At 35.0% G+C, this 24,451-nt stretch overlaps 1 protein-coding gene across 1 annotated transcript in view; it reads right to left on the bottom strand.

Moving 5' to 3' along the window:
• LOC147231581 (cadherin-12-like) overlaps positions 1–24,451 on the bottom strand; it is a 198,338-nt gene that overhangs the window by 3,586 nt on the left and 170,301 nt on the right. The window contains exons 9-11 of the mRNA XM_086150468.1: positions 20,686–20,807; positions 12,632–12,749; positions 8,777–9,028 (exon numbers count right to left, since the gene is read on the bottom strand). Of these exons, the coding sequence (XP_086006594.1) occupies positions 8,777–9,028; positions 12,632–12,749; positions 20,686–20,807 (492 nt within the window). The remainder of the gene's footprint in view (positions 1–8,776; positions 9,029–12,631; positions 12,750–20,685; positions 20,808–24,451) is intronic.

Below are 24,451 nucleotides of genomic sequence, written 5' to 3'. Positions count from 1 at the left end.
TTTATGTATGTGTGTGTGTGTGTGTGTGTGTGCACATATGTCTGTGTGTGTCTGTGTGGTTGGATGCATATGTACAGGTACAATAATAATATACGTGTTTGAGACTGTATGTGTGAACATATGTATGCATGGCGGGGTGTGTGAGTGTGTGTGTGTGTGTGTGTGTATGGATATACATATCTATCGATGTATGGGTGTATATGTATATGCTTGTGTGTGTATGTATGTTGTATGTGTGTATGTACGCGTGTGTGTATGTTTGTATGTATGTGTGTGTATTTATACGCTTGTGTGTCTGTGTGAATGTATGTGTCTGGGTGTATTCATATGCATGTGTATTTTTATGAATGTATGCTTTCCTATGTACATGTGTAAGTATTTTTCCTTTCTGTGTATACGTGAGTGTATTTATAGGCGTGTGTGTTTGTGTCTATGTATGTGTGTAAATGTATATGTTTAAGCACATTTGCATGCATGTATGTGTGTTTGTGTGTTTCTGTATATGGGTGTATGCTTTAGTATGTCTGTGTGTGTGTGTGTGTGTCTGTGTGTGTGTGTGTGTGTCTGTGTGTGTGTGTGTGTGTGTGTATACATGTATGTATGTCTGTCTGTGTGTGTCTGTGTGGTTGGATGCATGTGTATATAAATAATATATGTGTGTGAGACTGTATTTGTGAACATATGTATGCATGGCAGTGTGTGTGTGTGTGTGTGTGTGTATACATGTATTTATATACAGCCCCTATTTGTCTTGCTGTGTTTATGTGTGTGTTTTTGTTTATGAATCCATATATGTATGCTCATACTTTACCTATGTACATATGTGTTTGTGTATGTATGTATGAGTGTGTGTATGAATGTATTTATATATATGTGTGTTTATAACAATATTGTGTATATGTATTTATTTATATCGTCTGTCTGTAGATGTTCTACATCAGATTGTAGGTTGGATTGAAATCCATTGTGCAGCTGCAGCAGCTCCAGCAGCAGCAGCAGCATCAGTGTGACAGATGTGACAGATGTGTGCATTGTTCACACACAAAAACACTCTTTTTTTTTTTTTTTTTTTTCTTTTTTACCCGCCGTTACCAAAGCAGAAATATCCTTCAACCGGCCCGTCCGCGTAAAACGCGCACGTGGACGTCGAACCCGCCCGGGCCTGACGAACCCCGCGTCGATCCGTCGCTAATTATGCGTGACGGAAGAAGAAAACTCACATGTCCGAACAACATCCCCGTTCGTCTACAATTACATTCCTATCACACTCATCGTCACGGCGACTGCATCTAATCGTGTACGAGTTAGCGGTCAAGCTAAGAGCACCTGGAGCCGATCCGCCGAACCCTTACATAAGGGGGCGGCGCAGACGCAGCTGTTATTGCAGCTGGACGGCGGAGGCTCTGCATATTTCACACACTCATGTACGACCGTGTGACTCCCGAGACAAAACGTAGCGTTACATCTCCTCCCTGCCCCCATCTTTCTCCTGTCAATGCAATTTGTCTCGCCCACTGTCTGTCTCTCTCCGTGTGTGTGTGTGTGTGTCACACACTCCGTAGAGCGGCACGCTCCCGCCGGGGTCTCCGGCGTTCTAATGTATTCTAGAGAAAGAGCGGCCGGCATAAAGCTGAAATAATTTAAATGGAAGTCCAGTGAAGGAATTCACAGAAGAGAGGAGGAAGCAGGGGGGTCGGAGGAGGCCGCCGTCAACCGGCTCTGCGGTGCGCTAGCGCCCTCTAGTGGCGAGTACGTGGAACTGCACGCTGACCCGGGGCTGCAGACGAACCCCGCACGCCGGGAACGTTCCCGGGGTGACTTCTGACTCCCGTCCCTGCTTGTTTTTCTTATAGATACCAGTTCGGAAGCCGTTTTCAGATGATTTAAAAAAAGAAGGACGGCAATGCACTCCTGCGCCACAGCCCTCGCAGACGCAACGCACAGATTTGGGGTAAGAATTACGTCTCGCTCTTTCTCCAGATGCTAGGAAAAGTAAATAAAACCTCACTTTCACCTTGAGTCGCTCGGTTAAAGCAAAAAAAAAAAACGTCTCTTTTTACCGTCCCGCGTTCATAACTCAGAAAATGAGGCCGTAAACCTTGCCGTTAACTCCCCTCCCTGATATGCAGATTACTTTGGACATTAATAGCCGGGAATTAAGGAGCTGGGTTTTACAGCTATGACCTTGCCGGGAATATAAAAAGCCCGGGAAGCGACCGCGGGGCACGGAGATTCGATTTTTCTTTACGCAACCGGCCAATGTTTCACCGAATACCCGCGGTCCTACGAGTCCAGTAATTAACGGCAAATCTGGGAAACATAAGCAACAAAACTGGGAAGCTAAATGTTTATCCCGCCTGGAATTCAAACTACTTTGTGTGGAAATCGATCGGATGGATCGACAACGACGACGCGGGAAAAAAAACGGCATCACCCGACGTGAACTGGGTAGGAAGGGATTGAAAATCCTTTGATTAAGAAAAGACAAAAAAAAACAAAAAAATAAATGAATGGACGGGCGTCATTCTACTCGTATTTCGGACGTCCGAAAAGCTTCTCCCTCCCTCTCCTTTTCCTCGGAGAAGCTTTTCGACATGTTCGATGCGTTTTAATAACCCGCATTGAAGCAAACGGTTCACACCTGCCTTTGCTAGGCTGATCTGAAATTAAGAAATATAGCAATTAGCTCCCAGATGCACAAAGCTGCTTGTGCGAATCACGGCAGGTGAGTCCGGATGCAGATACGCTGCCTGGTCGGATGCCTGATCACTACATTTTATTTCAGTGCGGTTCTTGATATCAGCTCGCAGCCCTCTGATCAATGAACCGATCAATGCCTTCAGCCATATAGAATAAATCCATCAGCCGCTGCGGCACCTTCTCATCCTCCCTCCCTCCCTCTCCGAGTAAACAACCTGCAAAACTATACTAATCCTTCCAGATGGAAATGATGCCACATGTGAGGTGAATCTCTTCCGCCGCCCTCCAGCTGCCATCTAGTGCAAGATTTAGATTTTATTTATTATTACTTACACCTGCAAATATATTTGTGTGCTTCCATGAAAAGCTCTGCCATCGAACGCTGTGCAGAAATATGCAAATCTGTGACGTCGCCCGTCTGTTGGAACGCTCAATTTACGTGAGGAGCTTTGAATGACTTCTAGGTGTGCTTGCATTATCAAAAAATAAACAAGTAAATAAATAAGAAAAAAAAATTAAAAAAAAAAAATATATATATATATATATATACACATACACACACAATACATATATACATCTAATCCTATATATCTAATATATATATATATATCTAATCTTCTATATATATTCATATCATTATGATACCATTGTTATTTGTTTTATTATATATATATTGCTCAATTATTTTTTGCTATTATTATTATTATTATTATTGTTATTATAAACCGCTCAAAAAAATAAAGGAAACAATTTACACATAATGGAACTCCACGGCAATTGTATTAATGTGAAATCAAACTGTCCACTTTTTTGACTTGTTTTAAGGACATTTCATAAATATCATTAATAAATTAGATTTACATCGATCAATTTTGTTTGATTATGTCAGTCAGCACATTCAACTATGGAAAAAAGTAATACATGAATATTTTAAGATATATTTATATTCATTCAGATCTCGAATGTGTTATTTTATTGTTCCCTTTCATATTTGAGCAGCGCATATATATATATATATATATATATATATATATATATAAAATAAAAAATAAAAAAAATAAAAAAAATAAATAAAGCTATATGAATAAATCTTAGGCAAAATTTTACACCTCCAGTGTCTTTAGTGGGGCATTAAAGAAAGGTCTTTATCAAGAAATAAGGGTGGATTTACCCACCCAGGACCAAACACATGCATACACACACACACACACACACACACACACACACACACACACACACACACTCACATTCACAATTTGTCAGACCACGCAAATGGCAAAGAACTCCAATTAAATACTTAGGATTTTATGAAATCTGCATATTTGGTTTTTATGAGAATAGTTTGACATTGCCCCGCTGGGAGTCTCATTGTCACTATGTGGTTGCCAGGCAACCGCTGTGATTTCACATTAGCCAGTCTAGAAATAGCCCAGGTATTTGTTCCAAGATGAGTAGCTGCTGCATCCTTGAGGTACAGAGGTAATGAGTTACCGCAATGTTCTCACAGAAGCCTCATCAAGGAAACCACGACGACAACATTATAATACGTCGAGGAGGGACGGGGAGGATATGGGGAGACGGGCGGTGAGATCGGAGCTGCGAGGAAGGAGGTCGAGAGGAAAGGCTATGAGAAGATTGATGGACATCGTGAGAGACGATGTGATGGTAGTTGGTGTGAGAGAAGAGGATCCAGAGAACAGGGTTAGATGGAGAAGGTGGATTTGATCTGGTGACCCTGAAGGGAAAAGCCCAAGGGAGTGAAAGATGAAGAACATAACAACATAACTACTATAAGTAATACTACTACTAATACTACTACTACTACTACTAATAATAATAATAATAATGATAAAAATAATAATAATAATAATAAGAAGAAGAAGAAGAAGAAGAAGAATGATGACAACAATAACAACAATAACAACACTACCAATAATAATATTATTATTATTATTATTAATAATAATAATAATGATAATAATAATAATAATAACAAAAATACTACTACTACTACCACTACTACTACTACTACTACTACTACTACAACTACTACTACTTATAATTATAATAATAATAATAGGGAATAATAGGGAAATCTATCTGCAATGAACCCATCATGGGTGAGGGAATCCAATAATAATAATAAAAATAATAATAATCATAATGACATTAGTGATAAAAATATTAATACTAATACTACTACTACTACTACTACTACTTCTACTACTACTACTACTAATAATAATAATAACATTTGTAATAATAATAATAATAATAATAAAAGTTATGATAACAATAATAATAATAATAATAATAATAATAATAATAATAATAATAATAATAATAATAATAATAATAATAGGAAAATTTCAATGAACCCATCATGGGTGAACGGGGAATCCAAACAGGAATGTTCAGTTGGAAAGACGATTTTTTTTTACCTCCTTAAGGTCCTTGTACTTTAAAGAGTCAAAATCTGTATGTATCTATTTATCTATTTACGTATTAATCTAATGGAAGCCATTTATTTAATTTAATTTAATTTAAATCTAATTTTATTTCATTTTATTTTATTTTATTTATTGCATTTTATTTGATTTTATTTTCTAACATTCCATTCTACGGTGTTGCCATAATCTCAGACCTCCGTGCCACATTTTAGCTCCGCGACCTCCCTGAGGGAATCCTCCCCGTCCCCCCGCTCCGACCCCTTCGCCGCGGAAACACAGATGCGTCCCCGGCCGTTCACATGATGTCAAAGGCGGCCGTGGCGGCGCCGCCCGAGGAATTTATGCTGTGAAAGAACACGCCGGCCTGCGAGTCGGCTCTGTCGGCCGGCGACGGAAAAAACCCGAGGCGTTTCCTGTTCCCTTCCTTCTCTTCACGGGCCGCGACGAAGTATCCCCGTTTGCGTCTCGGGCCGAGTCGGCAGCCCTGAATGTCTAGAACGCTCAGATGACGACGGAGGACTCGACAGTCTCGGCGAAGGCCGTGAGGAACATTCCCGAGGATGTTCCTCCCGTCTTGCAGCCCCTTGTGAAGTTCTTCATATCACGCGAGCCGCCGACTGAAAATCGATCACGTTTCGGAGGCGGGCGGCGTCGGGCCTTTCCGACGGCGAAACGGCGGCGACGATTAGGGTCGAATTTCGTATCTGAGAATCAGACAGGAGGCGGCGTCGGGGCGGCGGAGCCCCGAGGTGTCAACGATACTCGGTGAATCATTGATCAGAATGAATGCCTTGTTGCTCGGATAAGGTGAAAAATTATATCTCACGACGACAAGTGCAGGATAACCCGAAGAATATGGATGGATAAGTAAAAAAAAAATCAAAATAAAATCAAAATTAATTCATCAAAATAAAATCAAAATAAATCCATCAAAATATATCAAAATAAATCAATTAAAAAAAATAAAATAATAAACAAATTGATTAAAAAAAAAACCTCAAATGACCTTTTTTTTTTTTGTTTTGAGTATAATTATACTTTTTAAAAGTACCATAATATTAAGTAAGATATTTAAAAGCAACAATAATATATATCAAAATAAATCAATCAAAATAAATAAAATAATAAACAAATCGATAAAAAAAAACTCAAATTACTTTTTTTTAGGATAAATATCTATTTTTTTTTACAATTAAGATAATATTAAGTAAGATATTTAAAATCAACAATAATATATATCAAAATAAATCAATCAAAATAAATCAAATAAATCCATCAAAATATATAAAAATAAATCAATTAAAATAAATAAAATAATAAACAAATCGATAAAAAAAAACTCAAATTACTATTTTTTGAATATAGATTATCTTACTTTTTTAAAAGTACCATAATATTAAGTAAGATATTTAAAAGCAACAATAATATATATCAAAATAAATCAATCAAAATAAATAAAATAATAAACAAATCAATAAAAGAAAAAAATACTCAAATTACAATTTTTTTGAGTATATATTATCTTACTTTTTTAAAAATACGATAATATTAAGTAAGATATTTAAAAGCAACAATAATATATATCAAAGTAAATCAATCAAAATTAAAAAAAATAAACAAATGGATAAAAAAAAAACTCAAATGACTTTTTTTTGAGTAAAAATATCTTACTTTTTTAAAAGTAAGATAATATTAAGTAAGATATTTAAAAGCCACAATAATATATATCAAAATAAATCAATCAAAATAAATAAAATAATAAACAAATCAATAAGAGAAAAAAAATACTCAAATGGCAATTTTTTTGAGTATATATTATCTTACTTTTTTAAAAGTATGATAATATTAAGTAAGATATTTAAAAGCAACAATAATATATATCATAATAAATCAATCAAAATAAATAAAAAACTAAACAAATGGATTAAAAAAAAAACTCAAATGATTTTTTTTTTTTAGTATAAATCAAGTACTTTAAAAGTACGATAATTAGAGCAACAATAACATATGATTTAGACAGAAATGTAAGTCGGGTCGCTTAAATGAATGTCAATGGTCTGCTTTCTTTTTTGAACAATGTGCATTTTAATGTTATATTCTAGATAATTATTGCACTGCAAAGGCTTTTAAATTAAATCAATTGATACCTTTAAAGCTGAAAAACAATGTAAATACATGAATAAATAAATAAACTTGAGAATTTACTCCACCGCCTTAGCAATAGTTTTTCATTAAAAATCTTTTTTACTTTATTGAAAAGCAGCAGCCATCAATGATGTGAAAAAACAGGTTGCTGAGAGGTGGATTAAATAATGATTGGCATGACTTTTTGAATCATCTGCATTTTAATTGGTTTTAGTTGGATAATAACTGGGACGCATTGAGGCTTAAAACATTTAAATAGAATCAAATAATAACTTTGAAACTTTAAAACATAGCCTGATGAAAACAAAAAATAGATAAATAAATAGATAGAAAAACAAATGAATGGATGAATAAATAAATAGATACAGAAATAAATCAGGAACAAAATAATGTACTTTAAAGCCTGATGGAAACAAAAAAATAGATAAATAAATAGATAGAAAAACAAATGGATGGATAATTAATAAATAGATACAGAAATAAATTAATAAAAAAAATGTATAAAAAAAATCTGAAATAAAATAAATCAAATTACTATGTATTAAGTTTTATGTATTATGAGCTGTTATAATGTATTAATTCCCTCTTTCTACGTAGATTCAGAAGAAAGTCTTTGGATGAAAGATCTTGTCGGCCAAAGTCAACAACAATTTAAGGAACGTAAAAAGACGGTTTTATTTTGTTTATACCGGAAAACAGTGTGATTGTAGATGGATTGCAGTAAAAGTGATTGGTTGGTTTTGTTTCCCGATCAATTTAAGAGGACACGAATATAACAATCCAACCGAAAGTCTAGTGCAGCTTTTTGCGGGCGGATAAAGATAAAAGTTTTGCCTCGACGACTGACAAAACAGCAAAACATCCGCCACGAGTGTTTTGGTGCAGGAAAGTGATTTTGTGGAGGAATATTTTGAGAAAGACTGTCGCAGAAGGGAAGTGTTTTATTGGCGGGAGGTGATTAAAAAGTGTTTTGATGCAGGAAAGTACACTGCTCAAAAAAATAAAGGGAACACTTAAAAAACACATCCTAGATCTAAATGAATGAAATATTCTTATGAAATACTTTGCTCTTTACACAGTTGAATGTGCTGACAACAAAATCACACAAAAATGATCAATGGAAATCAATTGTATCAACCCATGGAGGTCTGGATTAGGAATCACACTCCAAATTAAAGTGTAAAAACAAACTCCAGGCTGATCCAACTTTGATGTAATGTCCTTAAAACAAGTCAAAATGAATCTGTGTTGCTTCCTGAGTGGACACTATGATTTCACACAAGTGTGATCTACTTGGAGTTACATCGTGTTGTTCAAGTGTTCCCTTTATTTTTTTGAGCAGTATATTTCGCCGCTGTAAACTCTTTGCGGCGCCACTTTTAAAGCCCGATTAAATTCCTCTTCCTCCGTTCTCGACCCTCCTCTTTCAGTCCGGAACCCGGCGTTAGCCGAAACGGCGTCGGTGAAGCTCCGGCACTCACCCAGCAGGATGACGATGCATAGAAGGATGGCGATCAGAGCGCCGGTGCTGAGGCCCACGGGGAGAAAGACGGCCTCGGCGCTGCAGGTCAGCAGGGAGCCGTTGGACTCGCAGCCGCAAACGCGAATGGTCAGGGTGCCCGTGCTGCTCTTGGGCGGGTAGCCGTTGTCCTCGATCACCACGGGAAGGAAGTAGATCTCCTGAAGGCGCCTTCTGAAGCTGTTTCGCTTGGTTACGATCCCGGCTGTGTTATCTGCGCGGCGTGATTGAAATGGATAAATGCGGAATTATAAATCGAATATATCGTAAACAAATACAGCGAGAATGGTTATCGACTGTGACGTTTTTAGTCGGGGAAAACACCTGTTTGACGATAAATCGTCCGTTTTTTTTTTTAACATTTATTAGAACAGGTTCCTTAACAGAGTCACACACATTCTTACAAAAACCTCATAACAAGATACACATTATACAATATTCTTTATAGGTCACTTACTTCCTCACTAGCAAGCGAAAAATAAAATAAAACTAAAAAAAAAAAAAAAACATCTAACTCAGTCAATCATTTTACTTTTTTCACATTTTACTGTGCAATTAATAGAAGAACTCTAAGCGAAAACACCTGTTTTTTCCTTAAATCGCTTGTTGATGCTGTACCCATAATAAATTGCAGTGGATCAATTGGTCTGTTTAATTTTAAAACCTCACTTATTTGTTTAAATCGTCCGTTTAATAAGGAATAGCTGTTGTTTGCCACAAACATGCAATACAACGAACTGTTTACACTCAAATTCCAGGTAAAAAAAAAGAAAAAAAAAAAAAAAATCTAAACTACATCCACAACATTCCCAGCAACCCCAAAATCTCACAAAAATCAAGCATCGACATAAACCCCAACATTTGTGACTCGCTAAAGTACATTTGAAATTTTTGAAGTAAAAAGGATACTATTCATGATAAATTGGGTAAATTCCTGAGTTGAATGACTGGTGTTGATGGATTTCAGTTAAAATGAATCACGTTAAATGTCTTAAAATCACTGTAACCATGACAACACGCATAGTCGGATCTGCTCATGTTAGCGAATATCGATACACAGTTTATGGATATATCAATATCTGCATCTCCTTTCTTAGTGAGAAAGCTAACAGTTAGCGCTAGGCTAACTAGGCGGGAGACTCTCCTCCTCCCCTCCCTGTCTGCACAGTCTCGAGCTCTCTCATTGGTCAGGTTTCCAGGGGGCGTGGCTTAATCCGCCGCAGCAGTAACGCCAAACATCCACCACTGTTATTTATTTGATGAAAATTAAAGCTAAATCATTTCAGCTGTTAGCATTTAACTGTTAGCGCTAACTACCGGTCAAGTCAGATGGTCGCTCGCCGCCGTCACCTGTGGATCATCTCCCAAACCAGAAAAGCGTCATAATACCGCCAGCGCAGTATCGAAAAAAACCCGTCTCGATCTCGTCTTGACGAACCTCACGTCGGCTCACGAGCGAAACCGAAGCGACGCATTTACATTTTGACACGTTTAAATTTGAACCCGTGACGCCTGCGAGACGTGTTTAATCAAAACCTGACACGTTACGCTCTCAAAACCGAGGGCGAATCCACACTCCGTCCCCCGAGCGACGCGAAACGACCGCTCCGAGCTATTATGGATTTATTTAAAAAAAAATAAAGGAAATGAGGGGGAACAACTTTGGGAGAAACACGGAGGTGTGAGGACGGCGAGCGAAATAGAGGCCGACAACGCATCGGAGGGGGAGGCGGGAACATGTCGGGTCAAACCTGCGCCGCGTTGCCTGCTGCAGCGACGCCGCCCGACCCTTGTCAAAGCCGGTTTGCTCCACATACGGCGCCGTGCACATTTTCCTGACGGGAGGTCAGGCATTTTAGCACACCTTGCATGTTGTGTGCACAGACATTTCCCCTCGCTCTATTTCTGGAGCCGTTTGCAGAGGCCATAGTGTTTGCATTCCCCGTCGCCGCCCATCAGATCTTCGCTCCGCTCACACACACACACGACGGGTTTGCAGGTTCCCTCGCAAGACGGACCTTCCTCCCCCCGAAAGGTAGGACTGGATCGGCGGATGCATCGGTTCCGCCTCATCGCGACGCGTCCCACATTTCAGTCCCTGAGGAACTTCCAAGATCTCCATCCTCACACAGCAACCGACAACCTCCGAAGTTTAGCTAACAGCAAAGACGTCCAGATTCGTTTGTTTTGCGCTGTGATTTTGGAGCGTGTGTTGCAAGGGGTGGCGTCTGCGTCGCTAAGCGTCTCTGGAAATATCAACATCCTGTTTTTGTTGGTTAGCAAACAGCTTATATTCTCTGTTCTCAATGCTAATTAGCATAACAAAGCATTGACAGAACAAGGCATTATATTGCAAATTAACGCAGAGTAAGTATTGTGAGTAGAATACAATGTGATTATTATGAAGATGAAAAATAAAAATCTACTTACAAATAATTACATGTACCTTCAAATATAATTGCCATTAGAGGCGTGATGATCTTTGGGAGATAACAATTGATAAGTAAACGAATAAAGTAAACACACACACAAAAAAAAGAAAAAAAGAATCGGGGAAATATGAACCAAAATATAGTTAAAAAATAAATTTAACAAATTCAAAATGAAAAATAAATAGATATATGAATTCATTAAAATCGATTAAATCAACGAATTAGAGAAATATTAATCAATAAAATCAATATAATGTGTATATGTATGTATGTATGTTATATGATTCCTGATAGAGGTGTGACGTTTTTTGGAAGATAAAAACTGATAAATAAGCAAATAAAGCAAACAAAAAAACAGGTGTACAGTCTTAAAGATTGTTAAAAAATAAATTTAAGAAATTCCAAATGACAAATAAATAAATAAATACACGAATTCATTAAAATCGATTAAATCAATGTATTGAAGAAATATAAATCAATAAAATCAATATAAGTGAATTAACAAATAATTGTATTCATGAATAAATGCATCTATAAATACACAAATTCATATATGTACAATGAAGCCAATCAAAATATATCAAATCATCATTAATAAATGCATAATCAATAAAAAATATAAATGAATAAATAAATAAAAAATAGAAACAATTTATTATTTTTTATTTTAGATCAATTTTTGGGAAAAAAAAAAAAAGCTTTTGGTAAAAACTGTTTCTCCATTGCTGGTCAGACCCTGGGATGTAAAACAACAAAATGTTAAATATTTTATTTATTTATTTGATATTTTGCTGAATTGTGCAAGTCTTTTTGTTTTCAAATGATAAAAAAATATGGATAAGAATAAAAAGAATGTATACTGCGTTCGCTTTTTTTTTTTATTTACCAATCGATTATTTTAATTCCAGGAACAGATACTGAATTTATAAATTCATCAGTAGATTTCATCTGGGAACATTGCAAAGAAATTTACTTTGATATATATTATTGTTGCTTTTAAATATCTTAAAATTCTCACATTTGGGAGATTCTGGGCATTTATTGACGGGATACATTTTTTTAAACAGGCTTGATATTAAAAATGAATATGTTTTAGCACCTCTTATATTCATGAAACTATTGAGATGGTCTTTTGCTCCTGCTACAGTCGACTCAAGCTCTTTTTCTTAAATTCCAGCCATCAAAAGAGCACGTTCTTCTTTTAAATGAGCAGAAACAACATCAGTTTGCGTCCTGAGCGAGGCCTCGTCTTTAGAAAAACCAAATCCCGTTCATTAGACCCGGCTTGAGGAGTTCATATCACTGCTAGGTTACATTCAAAATCATGACAGATTCAACTAAACTTCTTTTATTTCACATTTAGCTGTGATATAATAAACACTTACTTCCAAAGTCTCTGATTGTGAAGTTCTTGTTTTTCGTGTCGTCCTTTACTGATTTGAAGGAAAACTGCTGTCCAACGGCTGGCAGGTCCTGGTCGTGGGCGCCGAAGGTCTGAATCACCTGAAAGAGACATAGAAGGAAATCAACATGTACCAACATACATGCACATAAAGCTACATACATACACACCTTCATTCAAACATACATACATACAAATGTGTGTATATATATATATTTGCATACATTCACACATTAATACATACATATGAGCACCCATACGCACGTATGTACATGCATACATAAATAGATAAATACATGCACCCATACACACATACATACATATATGCAACCATATATGCATATACTCATACATGCATTTATACATACATCCATACACGTACATATACATGCATACACACCTATATAAATACATATACAGAATCATACTTACATACATACATACATGAATACGTAAAGGCATACTTATATATGTATTAATACATACTTATACACATACATTCATATACTTCCATACATACATACATACATACATACATACATACATACATACATACATACATACATACATACATACATACATACATACATACACACATAAAGCCATACTAACATCCATACATATAACTATACACATACATACAAACATACACACATAAACCAATGTAAATACAAATACATATATACACACACACATGCCAATATTCACCCATTCATACATACCTACATAATACATCAATTTATACATACTTACATACACACATTCATACATAGACACGCCCTTGCATACTCACATACATACATACATAAATATACACATACCTGAGTACATACATTCATACACACTCAAACCCATATACAAAAAATGAACGTACGTAAATTCATTCATACGTACATATATCCATACATAAATACAACCATATACACGTACATGCATACATACATACATACATACATACACACATACATGCATAAACACATGCACCCATACAAACATACACACATAAACCCATATATACATGTATACACACAAATAAACCCAAAAGTGCATATATTCATTTAAACATAAATACATATTTGAACACATGCAGTAAATACATGAATGCATGAATACATACATAAACTGTACATACATACATAATTAAATACATACAAAACTAAACCTGAACATACATACACCCATAATTAGACCCATAAATAAAATCATAAAAACATACATACATACTCACATATACACAAACATTCATAAATACAGGCCCTCATAAAAATATCCATGCATACAAACATTAAGAATCAAAAATACTTGCACACATTAATTCAAACAAACATGCAAACATCAATATAGACATAGACGTATATACACAGACATATATATATATATATATATATATATATATATATATATACAAACTCACATGCATATATGCACATACCCAAACATACATACATACACACACACACACATACATACGTACAGACATAAATACACACAATTTTACAAAAAAAACATACATACATACATATACAAACTGAAATGCATACATGCATACATACATACATGTTTACCTATCATGAACATATATATACAAAATACACCCATATACACATACTCACATGCATACTTATAAGCATACATACATACATGCATACATACGTACACCCATACATACAAATATACATTCATACATACATACACACATTATACTAATATATATATATATATATATATATATATATATATATATATATATATATATATATATATATATATATATATATATATATATATATATATATATATATGTATAAGTGCACTCATACATACTTGTTGAGAACCAATGTAGAACCACAAACAAGCTTGATTATTGAAATATTTTTAAAAAAGAAAAGAAAAGATGTGTATTGGAAGCTGAATAGATATTAAATATATTTTTCTTCTGTTTCTTTTTTTTTTTTCTCTTTTCTTCCATGCATAAAGAATGGAATCCAATGTTGTGCTGCCACAGTGTGCGCACGTGCACACTCTCCTCTGTTCTGCTGTCTGATGGAAAATGAAATCTCAATTTGTTCCGACAGCAAACATGAAATTATTCAACGGCGAACGTCAGCCTGCACCGAACGGCTGGCGCGCCGAGCTGTCAGCGCAGAAACAAGGCGGCCGAGGGTCCTACGCACTTTGGATTCGGTCGCTGAACACTTGATTGATAACTTCTTGACATTGGCTGTCACCTCTACAGATTGCCTGACGCTTTTAGTTCATTTAGAAGTACAACACTTTTGTTCAGAAACCAGCAGTTTATGCGTTTTTAAATGTAGTGTTGCAACTATATATCGAATAATATACAGGTTTTAAATTACTTAACACTGTGAAAAAAAAATATGCACATACATATATATATATATATATATGTGTGTAAAAAATGTAAATATGTAAAAAAAAATATATATATACATATAATTTTTATATATATCTTTTTTTATTTATTTTTTATTTATTTATTTTTTTATTTTTTTATTTTTAAAATTATATATATATATATATATATATATATATATGTGTAAAAAATGTGAGTATGTAAAATATATATATATATACACATATAATTTTTTATATATATAATATTTTTTAATTTTAATTTTTTTTATTTATTTATTTTTATTTAAAATTATATATATATATATATATATATATATATATAATTTAAAAAAAATAAAAAAATATTATATATATATAAAAATTGTATGTGTATATATATTTATATATTTCTTTTTACATACTTACATTTTTTACATATATATTGAGTATTATGAAAATAGAAATAAAATATCTAATTACACATAATTATATTTATATATGTTATATGATTCCTATTGGAGGCGTGACGATTTTTGGGAGATAATAATTTATAAAATAATCAAATAAAGTTAACGCAAAAAAATAACAGGCATACGAAAGATAGATAAAGCAAATTCAAGCAGCTGACAATTTAAACATTCATCCGACAAAAGAATCCTTTTTAACGCCTTCAGCCAAAAGTGAAATTGATCCCCGGAAATGTACTTGATTTAAGACAGCATACCTCTTTTAAAATTAATTCCTCTGCTTCTGGAAGATTATGTGTCATTCTTTATGAAATATTTTATGGAATCCTGGTAGCTTTCAAACAAGAAGTTCTGTGTATTGTATTATTAATTATCTGCTTTTTAATCTGAGGATTTCTGGCATTTCTGTATGTATTTACACATTAATGATTTTATTTATTTATGTATTTTTTTGACATAATTAATTTTTTGTCTTTAATTGTTGTATTCATGTATCATGTTTATTTTTATGATTATTATTTTTATGATTATTTTTATTTGTAGTGGTAGTAGTCGTAGTAGTATTAGCACTATTATCATTTGCATCATTAGCATTTCCATTAGGATTAGCATTATTAGCGTCAATATTTTTTAAATTATTTTATTTATCTATTCTTTGCATTATTAGCATCATGATTAGCATTTGCATTATTATTATATTTATTCTTTCTTTTTGTTATACATTTTTTATCATTTTTATATAATTCTACTCTTTTTATTAATTTTTTTTTTTTTTTTTGTCAGACTCATGGATGCCACCCCATCTCACCAACCAAGTCCTTCCACACTCACAGATCTTAATTTGCTGCAGAACCAGCACCCTCATGCCCTGCGTGATTACCTCTTTCCCCTCCTACCCTCCGTCTCTCTCCAACCTTCTTTTAGTATTTGCCCCCCCCCACCACCACCACCCCCACCCGAGGTAGTAAAGCCCCACACCTGGAGAGGCGTGCACATGGTTACACTCCCTGCAGCAGATGTAAACTTCACATTATTGATTTCCTCAGACCAACATAGCATGGCTATTCATAATTCTGCAGCTTCCGGCTGAAGAGTTTTTTCATTGGACTCTAATCTGAGTTATTTGACTTGTGTCGATGAATCATTTAACTGGGATATTATTTTTCCGGAAAATAGAGCCTGCAAAAATATCTCGATTGATATCTGCTGTAAATTCCTCATTGAAATATGCATTTAATTTACTGTTAACATGTTTCCCATGTATCCACGGTGTTCCACCTATTTTAACTCAAATTACAATATATGGTATATAATAATTTTAATTTGGCAGGTTTGAGATTTAAAAAGTATGAACATATTTGCACAGACAGGATGTTACGGATGCAAAACCAGATATATTGGAGTTTTCTAAAACACTATAGATATAGTGCTATTTTTTTTTTTTTCAATAAATGCACAAATAATAACAGTAAATAAATAAAAATAACAAATAAATAATAATAAATACACAAACAATTGAATAAATATACACATAACTACATAGATACAAAATTAAATAATAGATAAGTAAATGATAAATATATAAATAAATTCAATAAAAATATAAATTAGTAAAGAAATAATAATACATAAATGAATAAATTCACACAAAAAAATTATGAATAGGTAAAGGAATAACTCATGGAATCAATATGTAAAAAACTTTGTTAACACTTAATTTACACTACAATAAATTGTGCCATTTTTTTTGGAGAACATTGACTGACCGACCTTGAATTCTCACCATTCTCTCTCTCTCACACTCCGGCTTTTTCTCAGGGACTTAAAAACTTTTTTTTTTTTTTTTCACCTCCTCTTTGATCACACGACTGGCACTGAAGTGGCTGTTACCGCTTCACACCGCCGCCATTGTATATATTAAATAGCTTCAAATGCATGCTGCCTCTGTGCTAAAGCTGCGCCGAGTGTGATAAGAAATGCTGAAATGTAAGATTCTGGTTGCAAAAAAAACAAAACACGTGAAAAAAAAAAAAAAAAAAAATTAAAAAAATGTGTATTTTCCTTGAGTATTCTATTCGGGTGTCGAATACAAAGGAAACAAATGAAGTGTGTGTATAAAACAATCCAATAAGTCAACCCTTGGAGTTGCTCTCCACCTCGTGTGTGATCAGCAAACCCACAGTGGAAAATGGGTTATTATTTCATTTTAAATGCAAGTGTGTGACTTTCCCTCCCATGCCTGCTCCTGCCTTATAAACCTCCTCCAGGAGACGGGAGTTTCCTGATAATCATCATTAGCAGCAGCCGGGAGTGATTTTACAAGTTCCTTTTCGTCGGCCTGCTGTGCTCGACACCTGGTCGACTGCTGCCGTTAAAGCGCAGTAGGGCCGTGCACAGACTGCCTCCGGGGGTAACAAAAAAAGAGGTGTGTGTGTGTGTGTGTGTGTGTGTGGCAGGTGGTGATGGTGAATAAAAAAGATGAATGGCAGGAATCACAAAAAAAAAAATGAATGAATAATGTTTATGAAAGCCTCAGACTTCATGATAAGAGTTGAATATCTAAAAGTGTGTCGTCCACGAACCTAGAGATGTATTTAGTTATGAGTAAAAGTTATTAGTAAGATTATTCCCGTTATTAGTAAACAGGAAGCAGCTGATATATTTAACAAATATATAACAGTGTCAGACTATTACAACTAATCAAGGACCGGGATTATGGATTTATATATTTATTGTCAATTATCTAGAAGTGTTAAAATAAATAAATACATAGATAACATTAAATTATTATTATTATTATTATTATTATTATTATTATTATTATCACTACTACAACTAACTATCATTATTTTTATTATTATTATTATAATTATTATTATTATTATTAGTAGTAGTAGTAGTAGTAGTAGTAGTGGTAGTAGTAGTGGCATTAGATAAATATATAAATTGATAAAAAATTAAAGTGTTTAGAAAAGATATGTCCAAATACATCCACGATTTCAATGATTGACAAAATAATAAATAGAATCACATGCTAAGAATCATAAAAAAAATGATCAAAAACATTATTTTTTCAGTCATGAAACACAAAAAAAAGCTACTCAAAAAGACAGAAAAATATAAATATATAGATACTACTACTACTAATAATAATAATAATGATAATAATAATAATAATAATAATGGTAATATTTTGATATTAGGTGCTTGTAAAGTATCTAGGTGAATAAGTGGATTCTTGTCATATTTATTTAGACTTGTCTTTGGAAATGATAAAAACACTCAAACTATTGTTTTAATGAAAGGGAAGGACTTTGAATAAAACTTCTTAGTTCACAATTATCTTAATTGTTTTAACTGTCAATTCCTTATAAACATTTCATCGCTTCCTCCACCAATGGCAGCCTCCTGGTCCTCCTATTGACATCATCACCTGAACCCTATCGCCGTGGAAACGTCCAAGGAGAAGTTAGCGGTTCGACGGCTACGGCTTTTGTTTTGGTCGGCGTCGCGGGTAAAACGTCCTCAATGCGCCGAGGGGTAAACAGTAGCCGTCCTCTACCGAGCGGCGGCTGCATACGGCGGCTAGTTAATGGGCTAATTTACAGGCGCAGGTGGTTCACAATGCATGGAGGCAAATCGTCCGACCTGCATTTCAAACACATCGTGTGAGACGAACTCGAGGGCCGCTGATATGCAAAGCGGCGCCGCGCTCCGCTATTGGCTCCCGCACCGAAACGAATTCTATGCCGCCGTCATCGAGATTGAGATTCACTTCGGGTGCAGAGGGCTCTTTGCTGCAGACACTCCGAGGAGGAAAAAAACGGTTGATTCAAGTGACCCTGAAAAAAAATAAAAAATACAACTAAAAACAGACGAGCTCTGGGAGGCGATTCTACGTCATGATTGTTTGTTTTGATTTGAAAAAAAAAAAAAAAAGTGGAAATATATGCACTTTTAGCCCCGTAAGATACACGTATATTTGCTCAGAATATCAATAGATTTAAAGCATTTCCATCCAAAGATGTCCATAAGGCGCCATCTGCAAGCTTATCCCATTCCACACAAAAATAATAACAATTTATCACAATATTACCACAATGTTTTTGCTGCTATTGCACCATATAACACTAAGGCGTTACCTTCATTTCCGCAAAATAAGCCTCTATTTTTTTCTACACGCTTTGAACATTGCGGCTTGAACAACGACGCGGCTAATTTATGGATTTTTGGGAGGCTAACGAGCTTCACGGCGCCAAAACATGAAGCATCGTCAAATTGGACAAGTGAAATTACCGTGAAATTCTGAGGCCATTTATTACAAAAAAAATATTTTCATTCAATTAATAATAATATTACATTTAATGACATACATAGTGTATAGTTTCTGTGTGTGTGTGTGTGTGTGTGTGTGTGTGTGTGTGTATGTGTGTATATATATATACATAGCATAATTTTATATACAGTTACACATTCATATAAAATAAATATAATTAAAAATGACAAAAATAGAACAAAAACAATATATATATATATATATATATATATATATATATATATATATTTTTTTTTTACATAAATGTATAATAATTTAAATTATATATTGAAGTTTTAAAAAAAAATATATATATATATATACATATATATATATATATATATATATATATATATATATATATATACACACAGCGGTTCAATTTCCGACACTGAAGAAGACGACTAACAAAGCAGGGATGTGAAAATGAATTGATGGATAGACTTTTCCGTGTCTTGTTTATTATAAATTTTTTTCATCAGGAACTATTCAAAATAAAATATTTCTAGTACGTGTTTGTGGATGTTAGAAAATATTTTTGCGTCTATGTTACGTGGCCACTTGAGACTTCTAGACACGTGCGGCGTTTATACAGTATGTGCACATAGATTCATTTATTTACTTTTAGAACTGTTATTGCTGTTTTGTTCATTTCATGTGAGAAACATTGTCGATTCCTTTTTAAGTCGAAACACATGCAGAGAAATTGACCATAAAGCTGACTTTGACTAAAGAGACACGTAGAAGCCACCTGAGGGGTAAATATAAGTATATAAATAAAATAAAACAGTGAATTTTCAGTAGCCGTCATGGCACTAAATAAATCATCTCTAAATGGGGAATAAAGTATTGCGTTACATGCCTTGGGTGAAAGATAGAGAGCCGGTGCTGTGAACATACCTGTCCCACTCTGGCGTTTTCACAGACAAAGGTTTCGTAAGGGCTGGCGAGTTCGGGCGGGAACTCGTTGATGTCCAGGACGTGCACGGTGACGCCGACACGGCTGGTCAGGACGGGGCTGTCTGAAAACACAGGAGTGTGTCGGGGGAGGAAGTCAAGCAGGGGTACTGGATACACTGACTTTCGAATTCAAAAGAAAATTAATGAATGAACAAAAGCATAAAAATATACATAGAAATATATTTAATAATTAAAAACAATTATCTGCTGCTTTAATAGACATAAATTAAAAAAAAAAAAAAAAAAACATACACATATTTATGTGACAATGTTCATCCATGAAAGATTATTCACAACACACGAACAAACCAAAAAAAAAACAAACAAGAATTTATACGTATATGTGTGTGTGTGTGTATGTGTGCTGCAATGCAGTGAAAAAAAATGTACTTTTCATGATATTCTAATTTTTTTTAGATAGGATTTTTGAGTTTTCTTGAGATGTTAGCCATAATCAGCAATATTAAAATAATAAAAGGCTTGCAATATTTCAGTTGATTTGTAATGAATCCAGAATATATGACATTTTTCTTTTTGTAATTCTATAACAGAAGTTAAAGAACTTTATCACAATATTGTAATTTTCTGAATTGTTGTGCCAGAGTTACAAGTAAAACATAACAATAATAAATAATAGTAGGAAATTGTATGAACAAGGGGGAGAATTAGAAATACAAATAAAACTATAAAGTGTCTATGTAACAAGTCAAGGCTGTAAAGTGTCTTAAGGTCTTAAATACCAGGTGAAAGATAAGGAGTGCACAAGAGTATGAAAAAATATAGCGCATGCAGCTGATATGAAATGAAATATTGCACAGTTATGAATATATATACAGATAAATTATTAGAATTCACAGGAAGTGGGTGAGATTTTTTTTATTTTTTTTTTTTATTATTTTTTATGGTTTAAGATTTTGAGATTCCCTGCAGCTTGTAGGAGAGGAATTAAAAAGTAAAATTAAATTCAATAATATATATATATATTATAAATAAAAAAAAATATATATGTACATTATTAATTCTGTTTCTTATACATTTTGTTTTCAAATGATAATTATTTTTAGCCGGGTTTCTATCACAGTCCAGGACCATGCAGGTGGGGGGTATTGATTGTAAATGAATGAATAAATGAATGAATGAAATCAGCGTCAGTGAGACAGAGTCCACTCTGGCAACCAGCGGCAATGAAAAGTCTATTGAGCAACATCAAATCATTACATGTCATTTGAATGGAAACCTTAAATATTGCATATAAAGACAAAACACAGAGATTTCAATCAATCAATCAAAATCAGAACTATTGACTGTTGAGTGTGAGCATGCCAACCTTGTTAGCTGTGAATATGAGGTGTGTTCAGTGGATGTAAACATCAACCTCAACATTAAACGGCGCTCAGGACTTTTCACTGCACTGACATCAAGTGGAAATCCAGAGTATTGCTGATTTATCTTTTTTTTTTTTTTCCTTTTTTTCTGTTTTTTTAGGACAAAAAAAACCTGGGCGTGAAATTAAAGAGGAGGCCGAGCCCAGCCGGTCTCCTTGAGCAGCCGCTCCACAACCAAACATCTGGAACGCGCCGGTGCATAAATCACTTTTTTTTTTTTGTTTTGTTTTTTTATAATACCTTTGATTGATGATGAGAAGGAAACCGAAATAAAAGACACGCCGTCCCCTTGTGCCGCCTTCAAACGAAGCCCGCTTTCACTTTATTTTCCGGGGCGTCACGCAGACGACGCCGTTTGCTCGGCGCATCCTCGCTTTCTGTTATGAAATTTTTAGCTGAGGTAAGATGTGCGGCACATATTAATTATAAGGCTGGAGCTCCCTGGAGGCGGAGGAACGGCGTGAATCGCTGCTTGTTTGCTGGAATGAACGAAGAAACCGGGGTGTTTTTGTCTTTCTGTTTTTTTTTTTTTTTTTTGTGTGAGGGAGCCCAAGCCAGGTAAACTTTATGGATCTGATGTGGAAATAGGCTTTGCTCTGCAGCAGGAGGAGGGGGGGGGGGGCTTACTGTGCAGGTGTGTGTGTGTGTGTGTGTGTGTGTGTGTGCAGTCATCTCTGGGGGATTGGAGACGCAGCCATGGCTCAGTTAGCAACCTGTTTCTGACCTTGATGGGAAAAAAAAAAAAAAAGCAATCTCCCCACTGAGCTAAAATGACACCGGCCGCGGGATTTTCTTCTTTGCGACGACTGAACTGCTAACGCCGATGCTCATGCAGCAGAAATACAGATTTCCTGTCACCGAGGTCCCGGGGCCGAAGTTCGGACGACTTGAAATCTCCTCTGTTGATAAAAAAACCCTGAAAAATGCACCCGTAGGACGGCCTCCACGCCGGCGGCGGCCGCGGCTGAAGGACGTCACGAGTGATATATTTCACCGCCCACTAGATGGAGCACTGGTATAGCGATTGCTTTAAAAATTAGCCTCGCGTCAGCATCCTCCAGCCCGGCGACGCTGAATCCATCCTATGGATGGGATCCGCTGCCAGGGTGCGGGAGAAGATCTTTTTTTTTTTTTTAGCGTTTTAAATCGGACGTTCGCACGCGTCATCTTTTATACGAGCGCGTCTGCAGAATCCAGAGCTGAAAAAAAAAAAAAAAAAAAAAAAAAAGATTCCGATCCACATCGATCACAAATGGGATTCGTTAGCGTCCCCCCGCTGGGGTTATAATTGCTTTGCTCAAAAAAAAAAAAAAAAAAAAAAATATTACTGGGTTGGAAGCAAAAATAAAGGAAAACGCCGAGCGACAGACTTTTAATTTAGCCCCGGATCTTTTCTAGCACACCTTCCACCGCGGGCTCTCGGGAGAGGCTGCAGACAGCGCTCTCATTTTGCTGCATGACTGCGGTGTCCGGCGATGACCCGGCGAATCACCCAGGCTTCAAGATGTGAAAACAGACACTTTAAAAAGGAAGTGGACGAGGCCACCGGGGGCTTCCAGACATCATTATCCGCCCGTCTTCGCCGACCGGGCGACATGTGATCGCGCGGTCGTCTCATTTGTGCAGCGCTTTGACGGGAAACGCGCCGTCAATTTATACATCATTGTTATTATGATTGTTCCTGAATTCCAGAACGAGACCGGAAGAGTTTCGGTTTGCGCCTGAAGAATTTTCATTAATTGATGTATATATATATATTTTTTTTTTTTAATTTTTCATCAGTGTATTTACCTGTTTAATTATCATTTTCTTTTGTGTTAAATTTATTCTATTTTTTTCTAATTTGTTTTTATTTTTTTTAAATACGCATTTATTTATTTGCCGTTATTAGTATGCATATCATTTATTTATTTATTTGTTTGTTGATTCATACGCATATTCGTGTCATTATTTTAATTGGTACTTCACTTGTCCTTGCAACGGATGAAAAACATAACAAACCTGAAAAAATATAGAGGTAATTAAAAATAATTCTAAAAAAAAAAATCACGTCAGACCGCTACAAGGTTTTCCACAAACAAATTGATCAGCGCTGCTATTGACGTGTCTTCACAAAAAAAAAAAAAAAAAAAAAAAAAATAGATTCTAACGAGATGTGTGATCAATATACGACTTGCAAAAACACAAATGCATTCTTCAGCAAGAAGATCCGCACCTGCAAGTGAGCGACCAGTGTTTTCCTCGACCTGGAACTTTGACCTCTGCGGTGCAAAGGCCACACGTGCAGGATCTGCCGCTAATCTAGATATCTGCTAGCTAGC

Source organism: Fistularia commersonii, chromosome 8 (genome assembly GCF_037954325.1).
Source record: "Fistularia commersonii isolate RoL2024-O1a breed Wild chromosome 8, RoL_Fcom_v1.0, whole genome shotgun sequence".
Lineage (NCBI taxonomy): Eukaryota > Metazoa > Chordata > Actinopteri > Syngnathiformes > Fistulariidae > Fistularia > Fistularia commersonii.
The sequence above is the reverse complement of the archived record's forward strand: the minus strand, read 5'-3'. Positions and strand labels throughout refer to the sequence as shown.